The 17,767-nt window shown below is 43.3% G+C and overlaps 1 protein-coding gene across 4 annotated transcripts in view; it reads left to right on the top strand.

Annotated features, from left to right (window-relative positions):
* Positions 1-1,520: 1,520 nt before the first annotated feature.
* ADAM23 (ADAM metallopeptidase domain 23) overlaps positions 1,521-17,767 on the top strand; it is a 152,338-nt gene continuing 136,091 nt past the window's right edge. For 3 of the 4 annotated variants that reach the window (XM_070421955.1, XM_070421952.1, XM_070421956.1), the window contains exons 1-2: positions 1,522-1,971; positions 3,078-3,295. In XM_070421955.1, the coding sequence (XP_070278056.1) occupies positions 1,752-1,971; positions 3,078-3,295 (438 nt within the window). In that variant the 5' untranslated portion in view covers positions 1,522-1,751. Of the gene's footprint in view, positions 1,972-3,077; positions 3,296-17,767 lie in introns of all 4 variants that reach the window. The other variant, XM_070421954.1, reaches the window with a different exon arrangement.

The raw sequence follows: 17,767 nt of genomic DNA on the forward strand, positions 1-17,767 counted from the left end.
TTTTCCGACACCCTTCTTTGTGCTACAAACACCACGCTTGGTTCTAGGGAAACAATATTGAGCCAAAAGGAAAATGTTGCTGCCTTCATTTGGGGGAGGCAGCATCTATCACAGGTTTTTATGAATGATAAATGTGTAATAAACTAATATCCTAGCTCTGATATGGAGAGGAAGAACTCATATTAGTGTTTGGCTCCCTAACAGCTGTGATCTCTGATCCCCGTCTGTCTGTATTTCTCTCTCTCCCCCTCTCTCCCTCCCTTTCTCTCCCTCTCCCTCTTTGTTAAGTCGGGATGGAGAAAATGGCTAACAACACCAAGCCCTGTCATTGCTCCAGTGCTTTATGCCAGTGGAATTCTTGATCCCCCCAACGTAGGTGCTACAATCTCCATTTTAAATACCAATAATGGAGTAAGACAACGTTGTTGTTACTCAGACTGTCATTGGAAGGGGGAATACATGCATGTTTGCATTATGGAGCCTAGAGACAGAAATATGCTACAGTCCCTCATTTGAAACCACCAGATTTAGTTAAGGCTGCTAACCCACCTAAACCAGGGACTCTGGATTTACCGGGACTGGATCTCAGAATTGGAGATGCATGCCACATGGTGAAAAAAACGATGCATTTCCTAAGCTAGGTGCCACACACTCGGTCTCTAATCTCCGTTTTTTCTGCCCCGCCAGAAATTACTAAATCCCTGACGAATACGCCCAGTCATACTTTCTGAACTTTTGAGCAAACATCTTTAGCTTCTGTTTCCCTGCAGAGCCCCCAGGCACAGGCCCGGGAACAGAGGCCTGGGAGGAGCCCCCCTCTCCCCCCCACCTCCCTGCGCCAGGGATCCCTGCGAGGGGGTCTGGCTGCCGGGGGAGGCAGCAGCCTGCCACGCCTGAACGTGCTTCCCAGCCCTGGCTCCACCCGCGGCGCGAGCTGAATGAGGGGCCGCGTTATTTGTACATCCCCGCTGCAATCCTTTATAGTGATTTGCAGGAAGGACATGAAGAAAGGATTCAGAAAGAAAGGCTTGGTCTTAGTTCTTTCCTGGAGGAGGGAGTTGGACTAGAGAGGTATGGGGTCGTGGAGAAGGCAGGTCGATTTCTCTGCGGATCATCCTCGCCTCTGGCCTGGAAGCCTCATTCTTCCCTTCTGGCTCATCCCCCGCTGACAGCGCCCCCTCCCCCCACCGCTAGAGGTGCCGCTGTCCCCTCGGAGGCTGCCGGGGTTGGGCTGCTGCATCACTCTGCTGCTTTTTCTTTCCCTCTCCCTCTCCCCTCCCAACCGAGCATGCGCAGTGCGCCCTGTGCCAGGCAACAGCATCAGCACCAGCATCAGGACCCGAAGCCGCGCTCGCTCGGCGCGCCCCCGAGGGCAGGGAGCAGGCCCGCCGCGCGTGCCCGCCGCTCGCTCCCGCGCCGGCTCCGCATCCTCGGCCCCAGCGGCAGCCCCCGCAGTCGCCGAAGCGGCCGCGCCCGCCGCGGGGAGGGAGGAGCATCTGGGGAGGTTCCAAGTTGGCGGAGCCACTGGGACCCCCCCCAGACTCTTCAGCAGCGGCTCGGGGAGGGCCTGAGATACGAGCAGGGCAGGGGGCACCGCCTCGTCCCTAGTCCCCGAGCCCTGAGCCTTGACCCCTGCCCGCGGCCGCACCATGCGCGCCGAGCCGGCGTGACCGGCTCCGCCCGCAGCCTCCCCGCAGCCGAGTCCGGCGCTCTCCCTGGTCATAGCGAGCGGCGCCCCGGAGCTATGAGCCATGAACCCGCCCGGCAGCAGCTCCCGGCGGCCGCCCCTAGCGGGCTGCAGCTTCCCGCGAGCCTCCAGCGACCCCCGCGGCGGCGGCCCCGGCCCCGCCGGCCCGGCGCCTGCCCGCGCCCTGGCCCGCGCGCCTCCTTGCCGCCTGCTCGTCCTTCTCCTGCTGCCTCCTCTCGCCGCCTCGTCCTGGCCCCGAGCCTGGGGGGCTGCTGCACCCAGCGGTGGGTATGGCCCCGGTGCCCTTTGCATTGCCTTGCCTGCGGGGCCCTGCAAAGGAAAAGAAAGGACGCTCGGGTCTGTGCGCTCCAGACACGTCCCGGGCTCGGCCTTTCCGCACCTCCCTGCCCGCTCTCTACCTTTCTCATTCTCAGACCCCACTTATTCCACTGCACTTTTCGAAGTTCATTTGCGTTGCATTCACTAAAAACCCATTCCGATTACTGTCGGTTCCACTGGAAGGTATCCAGTGGGTGCTGTGCCCCTCTGTGCCCCTTGGCCGAGGGGAGCCCGGTGGATGGGGAATGCAACGAGGGAGCAAGTTGCTTCTTGGGTGGTGGAGCCTGACTGGGAATGCGGAAGGGTGTGATGGCAATAGTGGTAATGGGTTGTTTCCTCAAAGTCCCTTCTGGGTTTATTCCCTGCCGCTGGACTCAAAGTGGGGAAGAGAAACTTTGGAGATAGAAACCGTTGGTCTGTAATTTCTCAAAATGCTTGTCATGATCATGAACAATTCAGATAATATAATGTTCAATACAATCGGAAATCAGTGGAAGCAGAAAGATGGCCTTGGCAGGAGCATTAGAAGGAATTGGAAGGCTGCCAGCGCCTGCATCCCTCTATGGCAAAGGAGTTTTGCTCATCTCCAAGTTAGAAGAAAAGGGAATTGTCCTTTTTGTTAAACGAGTCAGTTCACATGAACTCGGCACTAGAGTTAACTTAGGAGCATCCTTGGCTCTTAGATGGGAAACTCCGAGTCAGAATCCCTTTGAGCTTCTGTGGACTCAGAGAAGGGTCACAGCCCGTCCCCCCACCTCCCCATACGCAGAAGTCTAGATCTGAGACTGGTTAGAACTATACATACAAAACATAAAGCAAAACCAACAGCACATTGTTGTATAAGCCTTATCAGTTGTTAAACTTATCCAGGCCACTTCACTGTTGCCATAACTTGCTTTCCTGTGTGTCCACTTCTCACGTGCTTATCAATAGGAAACTTTATTTTTGCCATTAATGGAAAAAATGCGTTGTTGTACTTATGAATTTATAGGGTATATATATATGTGTGTTTGTGTATGTTTGTACCTCCTGCCCCCTTCTCCCCAACCAGCTCCGCTTTGGAATGAAACTACAGAAAAAAAAATGGGAGTCCTGGCAGATGAAGACAACACATTGCAACAGAATAGCAGCAGTAACACCAGTCACAGCAATGTCATGCAGAAAGAAATCACACTGCCTTCAAGACTGGTCTATTACATCAACCAAGACTCCGAAAGCCCTTACCATGTTCTTGACACAAAGGCAAGGCACCAGCAAAAGCATAACAAGGTAGGCAGGGCACTGGGTATGCAGAAGTAGCTGCCACAAGGAGCTGCTTTTGATTTGATGTTCTGCCAGAGTCTGATTTCACACATTTTACTGAAGCGTTTTATTAGGCAATCAGTTACTATCATGATAGGGCAGAAACTGGAGGGAATTCACCTGGGCTGTCCTGGAAGAGGATTGCTCTTTCTCTTCTCTGACTCTAAACTGGAATTGGAATTTTCTCAATGGCCTCATAAGTGTAGCAGCTGACATGTGGTCCCTGTATCTTTCAGGTGCATTGGACACTGAACGGTAGTAAAGTGACTGTGTTTATGATCCTGACTTACAAGTGTGAGGCTTCATGTAAGGGTGCAGCATTCCCGTCCCATGATGACAATTGCTTTACAGCAGGGGTCCTCAAACAAAGGCCCGTGGGCCACATGCAAATACATACATTGTATTCGTTCCCGTTTTGTTTTTTTACTTCAAAATAAGATATGTGGAGTGTGCATAGGAATTTGTTCATAGTTTTTTTTAAAACTATAGTCCAGCCCTCCAAAGGTATGAGGGACAGTGAACTGGCCCCCTGTTTAAAAAGTTTGAGGACCCCTGCTTTACAGTCTGGACACAGAAGGTTGTAAGATGAGGCTGTTTGGCTAGACTCACATAGAAATTGAATATTTAAATTTAAGCAACTTCTCTCTCTCTTTATCTTTAATGAATCAATAGGAAAAATACTTTGTTTTATATTTTCAGTAGGTAAAGACATTGACATTTAAAAAGACTGGTGACTATAAACAAACCATTTGTGCAATATAGCGACCAGTTTTGTTCAGTATAATCCTTTAGACTTTACCTGCATCCACTGTAAGTGGTTGCTTTTACTTTCTTTCAGGTTGGTTCAGAGAGTGGCCCTGAAGGTGGGGAAGGTAGAGGTGCTTGACATCCAAAGACTTTAAGGGACTTTTTCCCTTGCATACTATTTATTTGAGTTCATAATATTTTGGACCCCAACAGATTAACACATTGGGTTATCAGTGCCTCTGCTCTTTATAAGGAGCAGAAAATTGAGTCGGTATGTCAAATACTTTCCTTTGGATTATCTCCGTTTAGTTGAAAGGAACAGTAACTGTCTAAACATCCAGAACTTTAGAAAAGTATCTGTGGTTTATATTATGATTTTTATTAGTTTTCTAAAATAGAGGGAAATGGTAACTATTTATCAAATGGGGAGTTAGAAATGTAAGGCTTTGAAGGGAACTGTCCAAAGATTGTAAAACAGCTCATATAAAAATTCAAAAGGCTTGAATATTTAAGTTTTACAAGTCAGGTTTCTGAGAAAATGCGTCCTTCGTACTGTTTATTATTGGAGAAGTTAATTTTGTTTCTCAAGATTATGAAGTCGCTGCTACCCACCTTGGCTGAGATGAATGGGTCTCTGATCTTGCAGTCCTCTTCCCATCCGCTCCTATGTCACTGAAAGGGTTGATTCCTGCATCACGTCTACCCATTTGTCTTGTTCATAGGAGTGGGTGGTGTCTTTACAGTAGAAGAGTCCAGAGCTGTCTCCATGAATGCTTTGAGGCCCATTTTATGGCTTTCCTAATGAAAGAGACCTTCTATGGTTAAGTGGCGAGTTCTCAAACTCCAGTGCCTTTGCGTAAGATATTGGAGGAAGAAATAAAAGCTGCCTCAAAGACTATTTTAAAGAATGCCCAAGCCCTCTTGAGCTGAGACTTGAAAGCAATTCCAGTGGAACTTCTTTGTAACGCAGGTGTTGGAGGCTATGAGTAATGCCTGTCTTATAGTCTAACCTGGTGTGGCTGCTTTGTTGGTAGTGCATGGTTTGACTACAATATGTCTGAATTTCTATGATAATAGGTTTGTTAAAACTTCACCCACCACTCAGGTTGAAGAATAGATTTTTCACTGTGCAACTCATACTTGCTGTTGGAATGCTTTTACCTCTCCACTTTTATTCCCCAGGATAGTTGGGCTTCTTTTATCGTACAAAGATGTTTACAGAGAAATTATATTTGAAAGCACTTTTCTTCTTCTTTTTAAAATTAGTTTAATTCAATAAACATTTGTTGCATGTTTCTATGTGCAAGGTACTATGCCATAGATTCAGAGATAAGAGGTAAAGGGTACCAGGAGGAATAAGACATAGTATGTTTTCCAGCAGACACAAAAATGAGATGAGCAACCTTCTAAAAAGTGCTCCTATACAGTTATAAACTGTTCTTCTTAAGTGGCACATTCCCTGAAATTTCCCTTTGTGTTCTGTGGTTTTACTTTTACTTCTGTTTTTTTTTTTTTTTATTTCTTCATCTTTTTTTTTTATAATTTTTTTATTGCTTAAATTATTACAAAGAGTATTACATATGTCTCCTGACTTCTGTTTTTAAGCATCTCTTGAATTAGTTGACAAGAAGAGTTTCTAATGCTTTCTGCTTGTATCTTGGTGACTTGCCTAATAATAGTGATGATAGAACTTGTTAGTTTCACTACTTTACAAATACTTCAGTAAGAGAAGAAGTACAGAATTTCACCATTTTTGATTTTATAAGTTTTGATTTTAATATCTCTGTAGCACGTACCTTTTTTTCTTCCCTGATTTCATTGCACTCGAGCACATTTTAATGAATGTCTGAGAAATGCTGAATCACTGTGCTATTCTCCTGGATTCTCATAGTTGGGGGTAGAGGTGGAGAGGTAAAGTCCCAGATATAGGTTGCAAGGCAGAGCTCTGTATTTATTTCATAAATATTCAGTGTTGATCAGGCCTTATTACTTTGCAGCTGTGAAAGTTAAAATGTTTAACTCTTTCAAAATTGGTGAGTTCAAGAGGAGATGGCACAAAGCAAATACAAAACACCTCTATATTACCAGTGTTTTTAAAAACCTTAAGGTTTTCCTTGTGGAATTGTTAATGGCAAATATTAGAGTCAAACCTTGGTTCTTGAGTTTGGCTAAGAAAGAATTCAGAGCAAAGAACTCTGATGCAAGAGAAAGTTTATTTAGAAAGTCACAGAGGTTGAAGAAGGGAGCCAGCTGGGCTGTATGGACTTAGAAAACAAGTTACAGAGGCAAAAGAAGGGCCCTTGGAACTTGGTAGAAAGAAAGCAAAGGTACCTGCCTGAGAAAGAAAGCGCGCGCGCGCGCGCGCGCGTGTGTGTGTGTGTGTGTGTGTGTGTGTGTGAGAAAAAGAGAGAGAGAAAGAGCGCACAAGCGCACCCTGTGCTCCTCATCTTTAGGATTTTTATTTGTTTTGCAAAGGCGAAAATTTTAGGTGAGGTCTCCGGAGGATCTCAATGGAATGTTTATTAGCCTTCCAATTGTGTCCTTTCAGGGTCGTGGTTTCTACGGATTGGTGGACACTAGGGTAGAGGGTCATTGGTCATTGTATCTGGTCCTGATGCCCGCCAGCCATGGTGTTGCTTGGTCTGGTTTTGCTCTTCTTCTGGGCTTGGAGCGAAAACACAGTTGAGGCCTAGATATTATCTCTAGTTTGACCAAAACTCTGTCTCTGTGGTTAATAGACCCAAGGTTTTGTTCCTAAGATTATTTGATGCTGATTAGAACCTCATTGTCCTAATGCTTAATGCTTAACCTACCAGGGAGTGGTCATGCAAGGACTTGTATGCAAGTTGTATGAGGCTGTTCTCTGGTCTCTTGTTCCTCCTTTCAGGGAGTCTAAACTGGATGACTGGCATCATACTAGGGGAGAAAAAGTCACCCTGAGGGTCAGGTCCCAGCCTACAATAGTTGTTTTCTCCAGTGTTGCCTGTTGCTAGGTACCCAGGACTTTCTGCCCTGGTGACATTTTGTATCTGGCCTGTTGTTCCTGCTCTGCTCATGCCTGTCTAACTGCCTACTCTATCAGAATCTTTTTCTTTTTTAAAAAAAATGTGTTTTCATTGATTTCAGAGAGAGTAAGAAAGAGGGAGAAAGAGATAGAAACATCAATGATGAGAGAGAATCATTATTTGGCTGCCTCCTGCACACCCCCCTACTTGGGATCGAGCCTACAATCTGGGCATGTACCCTGTCTGGGAATTGAATCCTGACCTCCTGGTTCATGGGTCGATGCTCAACCACTGAGCAATACTGGCTGGGCTCTATCAAAATCTTTTTATCTCCAGATAGGGTGATAGATGACCTATTTATCCAGAATACTCCACTTTTGAGAATGAAAGAGGGCACACTTAATAATTATTCCAGAACAGTAGGCATAAACCAAGATGGTCCATAGCAGAAGGGGAATGTGGTCACCTCCGTTCTAAGTAGTAACTGGTTTTTGGTGCTTATTCAAATTCAATTTTCTTCATAGTTTATTTTATTTTTTGATGATTTATTGTAAATTTTTCTTACTAGCTAAGATGTCAGTTTACCATGTAGAAGTATTAGGGTCTGAAATGGAAGAATTTAGTTTTGCTTTTTTACCAAGACATGTGTTCTTCATTTGTAGATGCTTTTATGAGCATAAACGGAATTTTCATGGTTACTAAACATAAGCATTTTATTAACCACTAATGCAATATATGAATAAAATGGAGCATACATTTAAAAAGAGAGAAAAACTATTTAGATTCACTCACTCATTCATTTAATCTGAGCTAATGTTTTGAGGTCTGTTCCTAAGAAAGTTAATTAATCTGTTGGGGAGGAAAAATAATTTTTTTCTCTACCCTACTAGGTACTTGTCTGAGACACTGTGTTAAAAGTAAGGTTAACAGGAGAACAACAAACAGAAATTTAAAGCATGTTACATAGGAGAGGCTCAGGAAAACTGAGTAACTCTTGAAAACGGCCCAGGCCATCACCTTAAATAACATCTCCTGCTAAAGACAAGATCTTGGAGGTGGGGAACCAGTTGTGGGAGGGTACAGGGAAAGCACAATAAACAAGGTTAAGGTTGTAATGCAGATTTAAGTCTCTGCCTTCTCCATTGATAAAAGTCTCTCAAAATTTTAGTCACCCTCCTCCTCCTGCTACATAGAGGGAGACAGGGGTGGTATATTTTGCTCCTGTTCAAACCTTTCCTGAAACTTTCCTTTAGTCAAAAATTATTGGCCCTATATCCTACTGTCTTAGGATTCTTTTCTCTCTCACGTAAGAAGGGATGGATGAGGTACACTGTGCAAACATAACACAGGGTCTGGGGATGATGAATGTCATCTCTTTTGACTCTTGTTAGCCTGTTTATGCTCAGTCTTTTGTTACTTAATCTGCTGTGCTGCAGAGACAGAGCTGGTGTTTTGAATTAAGAATATGTAGACAATGTCCTACCGAAAGAGAGGGCACAAGCCACCCACACCTGGTAGGCTGGTAGTTCCCTCAGCCTCTGAGCTCCCACTTCGGGGAAGTGAAACCCACAGGGTATTTTTGAGTGAAGTTTCAGTTTTAGTACACTCACACAAAGATGTATTACAGATCCCCAAAGCAGGAATGGGGGTGGGGAGGCAGTGAGCTGGGGGAAGGGCAGTCCTCCATCCCAGGTCATATCCCAGGTCCCGAGCCATCAGGAGACACAGAGCAGGGTGGCCAGCCCCTATCACTCATAAGTGGTTGGACTGAGGTTACTAACTTTTCTCAGGCTTAATTCTAAGCAACTATTTTAAAAGGTGTAAAAGGCAAGTGGGAACTTATGGTGGGAATCCTAAAGTCTTTATCTAAATGTTTAGACCTTGGGTGTGAGCAGAGTTGTTATACTGTAAAATGCTTATGCAGCAGCTCAGGAAAACAAAAGTTGTTTTCTCAGCACCCCTACTCCCTAACACCCCAGGCTGAAGAGAGAGAAGAGAGATGTTTGAATTAATTTAGATCATGATGATCATCATTACTTGCTACTTTACCTCAGGACAAGGCCAGCTCCACATTCTGGACCATGCAGAAGCCAGCTGCCCCCTTGTTCTGGGTGTGGGACAGCAGAAAGACACACGGAGTCCTTTCTCAGAATTGGTAGAATGGCAACTACTAGTATTAGGTTACAGGACAATATAAACTTTTGTTTTGGCTTCAACAGCCTTCCGAAATTTTCTAGGTCTTCCTGAGCATCTAGGAGAAAATTGCAGTCTATAGAATTCAGGCTTGTAGTGGTTTTACTTGTAATGTCTGGCATATAGTAGGTTGTCAGTGAATATCTGTTGAATGAATTGATGATTAAACACTCATATGTTAGAAAGAGTGCAGTGCTTTCTGTGCAATTTTATGTTATAATCAAATTGACCTTCAAAAGGGCCTCAAGTTGCTGTTAAGCATTTGACTGATCAGTAGGAGAGATAATTTTGTGTGTGTGTGTGTGTGTGTATGTGTGTGTTTAGCACTGCATAAATCACACCTTAACAGTTCTTAGATTCTCCCTATCACTGACACCACCACCAATTAATGTGGCTAATCAAGAGCTGACCATGTGGTAGTTGTTGTCATTGCTATGGGTTACTACTTCTCAGTGTTGGAGCAACACTGGAGCACAAGGTGTCCACTCACATAGTACCTCGTAAATTGGATTTGTATCTGTCAACGGTTAAGTTCTGTTTGGGTCAGCAAACATTTATGAATCAAGCACCATGCTGGACTCTGGTAAAAGTGATGGAAAGGAACACTTAGTCCCTGCCTTTGCTCATAACTTGATGGGCATCAGAAAGAGGCAGGTGGTGCTGTATGGTTCATGTCACTGCAGTTCCTAGTTGCAAGAACCCAAGGTTGTGGGCATCTAGGGAGGTCAAAGAAAGGCTCACAGAGGAAGAAACAATTGAGCTGGTTCTAACTAGCCATTAGGAGGTACATTTTTGGGAGAGGGGCCCACAGAGTCAGAGGCAAGGGCTCTGGCAGGCTGGGAGGTGGTAAGGAATTTGGTGTGGTGAACGTGAGAAGGAGAAACCCAAGAGTGGGAAATGTAAAAGAATTGGGCATTAATGTTACATTTGTAGTCAATTAAAGAAAACCAGTTTCTCTGGGAACCCAATAATGTACATATTTATAGATGTAACTGTTGAGTTTCATAGTTAGTGTCTTCAAAAGGACAAACAGCTAGTAAGTATCAGTCAGGATTTGAACACAGGTCCAGTCTTGGCAGAGCTCCTGCTGCAGAGTTGGGAGTGGCAGGTAATGAATGTGAACTGTTGTGAAGGCTGTAAGAGATGACGGGTTTGGATTTATTCCCTATCAAATGGTTAAATCCTGAGAAGTCAGGAGGTAAGCACATTGTTGATTGAGCATCGATTTATGGCCAATTCTGTGGCTCCTCAGGGAATTGATCTTCTAGTGGGAGGAGACAGACCATAAACACAACAAGAGCAACAACAACACAAAGATTTCAGGTATTGACAAGTGCTCGAAGAAGAAGATGAAAGAGTATATATGGTAGAGAATGTGGGTGGGATGATTTCTGTTGAAAAGTCAGAAGAGTGGGCCTATGATCTTGGGTGGAAGTAACCCATCTACTGTCCCTCCTTTTAGATGGGGGTGAGCATGAGCCGTTTCTTCAGTCCCCTCCACTCCTTGTTACCCAACACCCTTCTTCATTTTTGTTACTTGCCTGGTCTCTGGAAGTGTTTGAGTTTGGACCCTGGTCTTTGATTCTTCTCTCCCTGGAGTCTGGACCATTTGTGATCATCTCAGCCTGGATTGATTTGCTTGCCTCCCTGCTTCCCAACAGTCCAAGGCTGAGCTGTGCTGTTGAAAGTCTTGCTTCAGGGTGTATCCCTACACAACGTTTTCTGCTCTCTGCTTATGGGTTGACTTATTCCGGCTGACTATATAACAACTCGTGTCATGCTGTCTTTACTGATTCTCACTTTTTGTTTTTCTTAACAGATTAAGCCGCTGTCTTCTTGATAGCCAGTCAAAAAGCAACCCAGGAGCACCCACTTGCCTGTTGGCATTGCCCAAGGTTGGGGGCATCCCTCTTCTGAAGGAGTCAGACAGGATGAGAGCTGTCCTTCCTGCCTTGCTCCTTTTTGTCAGCGGTACTGCTGCTTTCCTAGCTCTCTGAGAGTGAACCTTCCGAGTCATCTTTGACTCCTTTCTCGCCTTCATCTTCTGTCTATAAATAGTCACTTATTAAGCCTTGACGTTTCTCCCTTGAATCCATCCCTCCTTCTCTCTCTGTATTGTGTTCTTGTCATCGCCTGTTGTTTCTCCCTCGCTGTCAGTTCATCAGTCCCACTGCTGACAGATTAATCTTCGTGGAACACTTACTTCTCACGTGACTCCCTTTATCCTCACGCAACAAGCATAATGTCAGCTAGATGCATTTTACTTGTGGAGCGAAGGAGAGACTGAAGCGCTCTGGAAAAGCTGCTGCTCCCCTCCGGATACTACACATTGTTCTCCTTTTAGCACTTTTCCAGGCCTGTTTACCCAAAGGTCAGTTCCTGGCAGGAGGCAGTTTTGTCTGGATGATCCCATTCATTTCTGTCCACACTCTAGGACTAGTTGTGGGAGTCCCTTGTGATCAGTGGTAACAGCCTAACCTGTCAGTAATATGTTCTTAGGCTTTTGTTTTAGGATTAAAATACGCTTAAATTCCTGCTTCAGAAGATCTTGTCGTCTCCATCTTAAAGACCTGAGTAATTAATTGCTCCTAGTATATGTTTGCTGAATGAAAATATTTTATTCCTCTCAAAAATGTACATAATCATAAGGCTTTATTCGCACAAAGTACTTAATTCACAAGTGACGTGGGTACCCTTTAACCTTATGAAAGACTCATTGATTCACATAATTCACTCATTCACATCCACTGAGCCTGTGATTTTAGCAGTTTTTACAAAGGAGTCTTTGTATTTAGAATTTATATAAATTAAGGACAATTTTAATCAAGTCTAATGCGAGGAACTCCACTATAAAAGAATAGACCCAGTCATCATGTTTTACTCAGAATAATGAGCTGTTAAATCAATCATGTTCATTCATAACAAATTAGGATAAAGTGTTTGCTTTTTATAGAGGAACGTGAGAGGTGCATTTCCCATCTCCGGGCACTCGTCTGGGACAGAGCCAAACCTGTGGATTGGCTTGATGTTCCAAAGAAGGTTCTGTTATATAGGTGTCTTCTCTGGCTGAAGAGTAGACAAGAGGCTACTTTCTGCATCTGGGAAATTACAAGTTAATGGATTAGGGCACTACTTTCCATTTTATTGTGAAATACATTTATTTGTTAACAAGTTCTACCTTAATGCTGAACGCTCTCCAAGCTTTCTGTTTAGAAATGAAAAGGATGGAAATTAAAATAATCTCCTCTGTCGATAGACACTAATTACAGAGAGTTAAGTTCAAGCAAACCAATGGACAGAATTGTAAATAGGGCCCTATGACCAGTGACTGGACTGCTCTTTAGCTTGGATCTATGGTCATATGCTGGGGACATCCACCTCTTTCTTATCTGCATGTCAGGGTCCACTTGAAGGGGTCATCCTGGCACATTTTTAATCCTGAGAGATTATCTAGTAGGCACAAGATAATCACAAACTCCTGGACCACACCCTTCTGCCCTCAGTGGATTGAAGATTAATTTTAGAAGTCAAATCTAAGCATGCCTAGAGGCATTTCATAAAAAACATGCCAGAGTCACGAAGACATTGATTTTTGAGCATCTGCTGAATTCCAGTCTCTGTTCCAGTGCTTCCGTTCCCTTGGTGTGGATATTCAAGAATTTGCTCTATCTGGTTGTAGCCCGGATCACTTAATTGGGTGGTTTATACTATCTTTTAATTGTAAACAGGCCTGCTAATACCATATACTCCCAAACTTAATAGTTGTATTGCAGATGGCTCCATTAACAACATTCATAATATAAAAGAATCAACACTAGAGGCGTGCCCAACCTTATGTCTCCTTGCTCTTTCCTTTTTCAGCTCAGTGAATGCATTAGATCAGCTTGCAACTCATTCTGCAATATGCTGGTAATAACAATATGATGTATTTCTTTTGCAGTGAACCTGAATAGTTTTATACCTATAATCATACAACATCCTCATAGCAGTAACACACATTTAATTATTAGATGGTCATTATTTATGTGTTCTAGGTGAGAAAACTAGGTCCAAAGAGGCCAGGTCCATTTGTCCAGGTTCCGGGAATTATTGGCATGACTAGAATGACCAGACCTGGGTCTGTAGATTTCCGGTTCCTTGCTCTCTTATCACACCACATCTATGGGTTGAAAAGGGATGTTTCTCTTGTTTCTCTCCATTTTAGACACCTTTTCTGTCAATGACAAGGACCTGTGAACTGATTACACCATGGCTACATAACCATACCCACACCGCTCTGGCCACAACTGTTTGGTTTTCTTGTCTCCTTTTTTTTTCTCCCCTGAATGAGCACTTCAGATAAATAATCTTGTTTAAAATGCTGACCTTTCTATAATACTTTGCTTACCTGCTTACCTTTCCTTGTTGATCTTCCTTAACTTTCTTTTTCCTCTATCAGATTCCCCATCTTCCTTATTTTCTGAAAAAGTGTTCACGTTTGGTGTTTCCAAATTATCAGACAGTAGACTAGTCAAGAAAAACTTTTCTTTTGTTTGAAAAAATATTCTCTAATATAAGCTTCTGCAGCCTGATGAATAGTTCTTTAAAACAAGGTGAATTGAATAAAAAAGAGTTGGTTAGTTTACCCTCCGATTGTTTTTACTAACACCCAACCTAAACTTTTTTGTCTGCATGCGATAACCAGTGTTTCTACACAGACATGCTGTTATTTCAGGGCAACGCAAGGAAATTGGCATTTCAATGATGCAGTAATGGCATTTACTTGTGGGATAAACGTGATGTGCGCTAAGCTGTTTAGAATGTCAGATAGTCTTTGTCTTCACTTAGGAACTCCTTTGCCACATAGTGGGGAAGAATGGTGGGGGAGTCGTGTCCAGGGTGTGACAGATCTGCTAATACCAGCTATTTAGACTTGGGCAAGTTACCTAGCCTTTCTAAGCTCTTTCTTATCAATAATGTGAACGTAATAATAGTGCCCAGACAGAGGCTGTGCCTGACTGAAATGGCATCACCTAGTGTGGTACCTGGCACACGGGAAATACTCAGTGTTTCCTATTCATTACTGACTAGAGGCCTAGGGAATCCAAGTTGTGAATTGCTCTTTCATGAATGAAGGGTTGTTTTATTAAAAAGGAAGCTGGAATAACGAATATAAGTTTAGAAGTACTGGTGAGGATGTTTGTGCGTGTGTGTGTGTGTGTGTGTGGGGTGACTCAGGGTATTCCTGGTTCTGTGGCTGCCAATGAATGAATTGCTTCACCGTCCATGAGAGTGGAGTGAATGCTTGAGGATGTGAGATGTTTTAGAAGCTACAGTCCTCTGCACCAAGGTGAGGCAGTGGTCTGTCAGCATGGTGTTTGTCCTCCGGGAGGATTGGAGTTTTCCCTAAGTCTTTGTCCATAACGAGGGCACTCAGGGCAGGCTTGGAATGGGGCATTTTGGTGAGTTGTAATGTGAACTGTTTTCTTTGTGGAGCTAACTGCTAATGTGGGCATAGTGTGTCACCCAATACTGTAAAGAGCACATATTCATATGGTCATTTCTATAAGAAATATCCCACCTCTCTTCCTTCTCCTGACAATTCTTCAAACAAAACAAAACCCAAGAAACACTTTAATTTGCCATTGATAGTTTTCTGGCTTTGGAATGCAGTGTAACAGTTATAACACCATGACAATTGGAATAGCATGGAGGATGCCCAGCCAGAAACATTGAACAGAGCAGGTAAAAATATCAGAAATAAAATTCTATTCTTATTTTCACACTGGGATCTTATTGAACATGCTACTACCAGGAAGTAAAATTTGGGGCATTGCATCTTAACTGCCCTCACCAAGAAGAGTTCCTAGTACACGGACTCCTCTTCTCTCGTAAATTACGGCAAAAAGAGTTAGTAAACTCTATTAGTGAACAGTTAGTTAATTACTTTGCTAATGATTGTGGTCTGCCCTGCCCAAAGCAATGAACTTTCATCTCTGTGGAATGTTCAGACTACAGTTAGAGGCATTTATCACTGTTGGGCAGCATAAACACAATCACTTGTTCCCTTCAGAACCAAAGGGACATTGGGATGATGCTGTCTTGTTATTTTGGGCTTTGCGATGGTGAGTAAAACACTCTTTGAAAATAGTTAACTATTATTCCTTTCCTTCCTAACAAACCATATTTATATTTTTCTCTTATTATTTTATTTGGAACATTAATCCTTTTAAGACCTACTGTTTCATTTTAGGATAATTACCCAAATAGTATATTTATAAACTATCCTGTCTACCTATCAGATCTTGAATCGTTTTCCCATTTTAGTTTTCTAGAGTTCTTGGATATCCCCTAACATGGTTTAACACCCTAATGTGCTAAAGTGTATGCACTTATTGGACTTACTTTCAAGAAACACTTGTTTGTGATGGGACACTTGAGAATCTTGGTTTCTTCACAGAGGGCATCCTCTCTCCCTTGATACCCAGACTTACATATCTGACGGTTTATCTCGTATCTCCACTTGGGTACCTGACATGTCCGAAGCAGATCTCTTGACTCTCACATCTCCTAGCCCAACCCTCCCCGAGCGCATTCTTTCCCATCTGAGTAAACGGAAGATCATCTTTCCACTTGCTCTGGCCATTTTCTTTATCTTAAGCGTTACTTCCAATCTTGTTGGTTCTCACTTCAATGCTGCCTAGAACCCAACTATTTCTCACTGTCTCCACTGCTGCCAACCTGGTCTAATCTACCATCACCTCTCCCTAGTTTAATGAAAACACCTTCCCAACTCTTGTCCCTGCTTTTTGTCCCACTCCCATCCCTTGGGTTCCAGTCTGTTTTACATGCATCTGGCAGAATGACCTATTTATATACTAACTTGGACCACATCACTCTTCAGCTCAATGACACGTATTTCATTCAGAGTGACTCTCCGCCCCCCCCCCCCCCCCCCCCAATCACAGTTTGGTTACTGGTGAAAATTGAACTCTGAGGATCACAGTTTCTATTTCCAGGAAGAGCAGTGCTTTCCTACTTCGTGGTAGTAGGGACATGGTTTGAGGCCAAAGAACAGAAGCTTCTGGGGGTGACAGGAGTCTTCACAGATGTTTGGGAGGGGGCTCTATGTCAGACCCAAGGAAACAGATTGTCCTGCACCCTCTGGGCCTCACGGGGAGAGGATGATCGCAGAAAGGTGGGCATCAGCTGAAGTTCTAAAAGAGAATTGCTCAAAAGGAGTATTTGGACATGTTTTGCTGGAAGTTGAGATTTACTAATTTTTAGATGAATAAAACAAACAAAATAATGTTTAAGAGAAAGAAGGATGAGTAATTCAGTTTTTGCATGTTTAAAAATATTTTTGCGGTAAAATATGTATAACATAAAACTTACAATTTTATCCATTTTTAAAAAAATACATTTTTTTATTGATTTCAGAGAGGAAGGGAAAGAAACGTCAATGATGAGAGAGAATCATTGATTGGCTGCCTCCTACTGGGGATTGAGCCCGCAACCAGGGCATGTGCCCTTGACTGGATCAAACCCAGGACCCTTCAATCCGCAGGCAGATGCTCCATCCACCGAGCCAAACTGGCTAGGGCCCATTTTAACCATTTAAGTATACGTTTCTGTGGTATTAAGTATATTTTCATTTTTGTGCAACCATCACCACCATCCATCTCCAGAATGTTTTCATCTTCTCCAACTGAAACTGTACTCATTAAATTCTAATTCTTCAGTCCCCCTCTCCGCAGCCTCTTGCACCCACCATTCTACTTTTTGCCTTTATGAATTTGACTAGTTAGGTACCTCATATAATCAGAATTATGTAGTATTGTCCTTTGGTGACTGGCTTATTTCACTTAGCATATCTTCAAGGTTCATCCATGTTGTATCATGTATCAAAATTTCCTTCCTTTTTAAGACTGAATAATATTCCATTGTATGTATATACCACATTTTGTTTACCCATTCATTCATTGAAGGACAGTTGGGTTGTCCTACATTTTGGCTATTGTGAATAATGCTGCTATGAACATGAATGTACAAATATATCTGTTTGAGCCCCTACTTTCTTTTTTAAAAATATATTTTATTGATTTTTTTACAGAGAAGAAGTGAGAGGGATAGAGAGTTAGAAACGTCAATGAGAGAGAAACATCGATCAGCTGCCTCCTGCACACACCATACTGCGGATGTGCCCGCAACCAAGATACATGCCTTTGACTGGAATTGAATCTGGGACCCTTCAGTCCTCAAGCCAACACTCTAGCCACTGAACCAAACCGGTTAGGGCTGAGCCCCTACTTTGAATTCTTTTGGGTATAGTCCCAGAAGTGGAATTGCTGGATCATATGGTAATTCTATTTCTAATTTTTTGAGAAATCACCAGAACATTTTCCACAGCAGTTGTCTTATTTTACATTCCCACCAGCAGTGCATAAAGGTTCCAGTTTCTATATATTCATGTCAATACTTGTTTTCTGTTTTTTTGTTTGATAACAGCCATCCT

The sequence above is a fragment of the Myotis yumanensis genome, unplaced genomic scaffold (assembly GCF_028538775.1).
Source record: "Myotis yumanensis isolate MYYU_CA2020_CCGP unplaced genomic scaffold, mMyoYum1.0.hap1 SCAF_8, whole genome shotgun sequence".
In the NCBI taxonomy this organism is placed as follows: Eukaryota; Metazoa; Chordata; class Mammalia; order Chiroptera; family Vespertilionidae; genus Myotis; species Myotis yumanensis.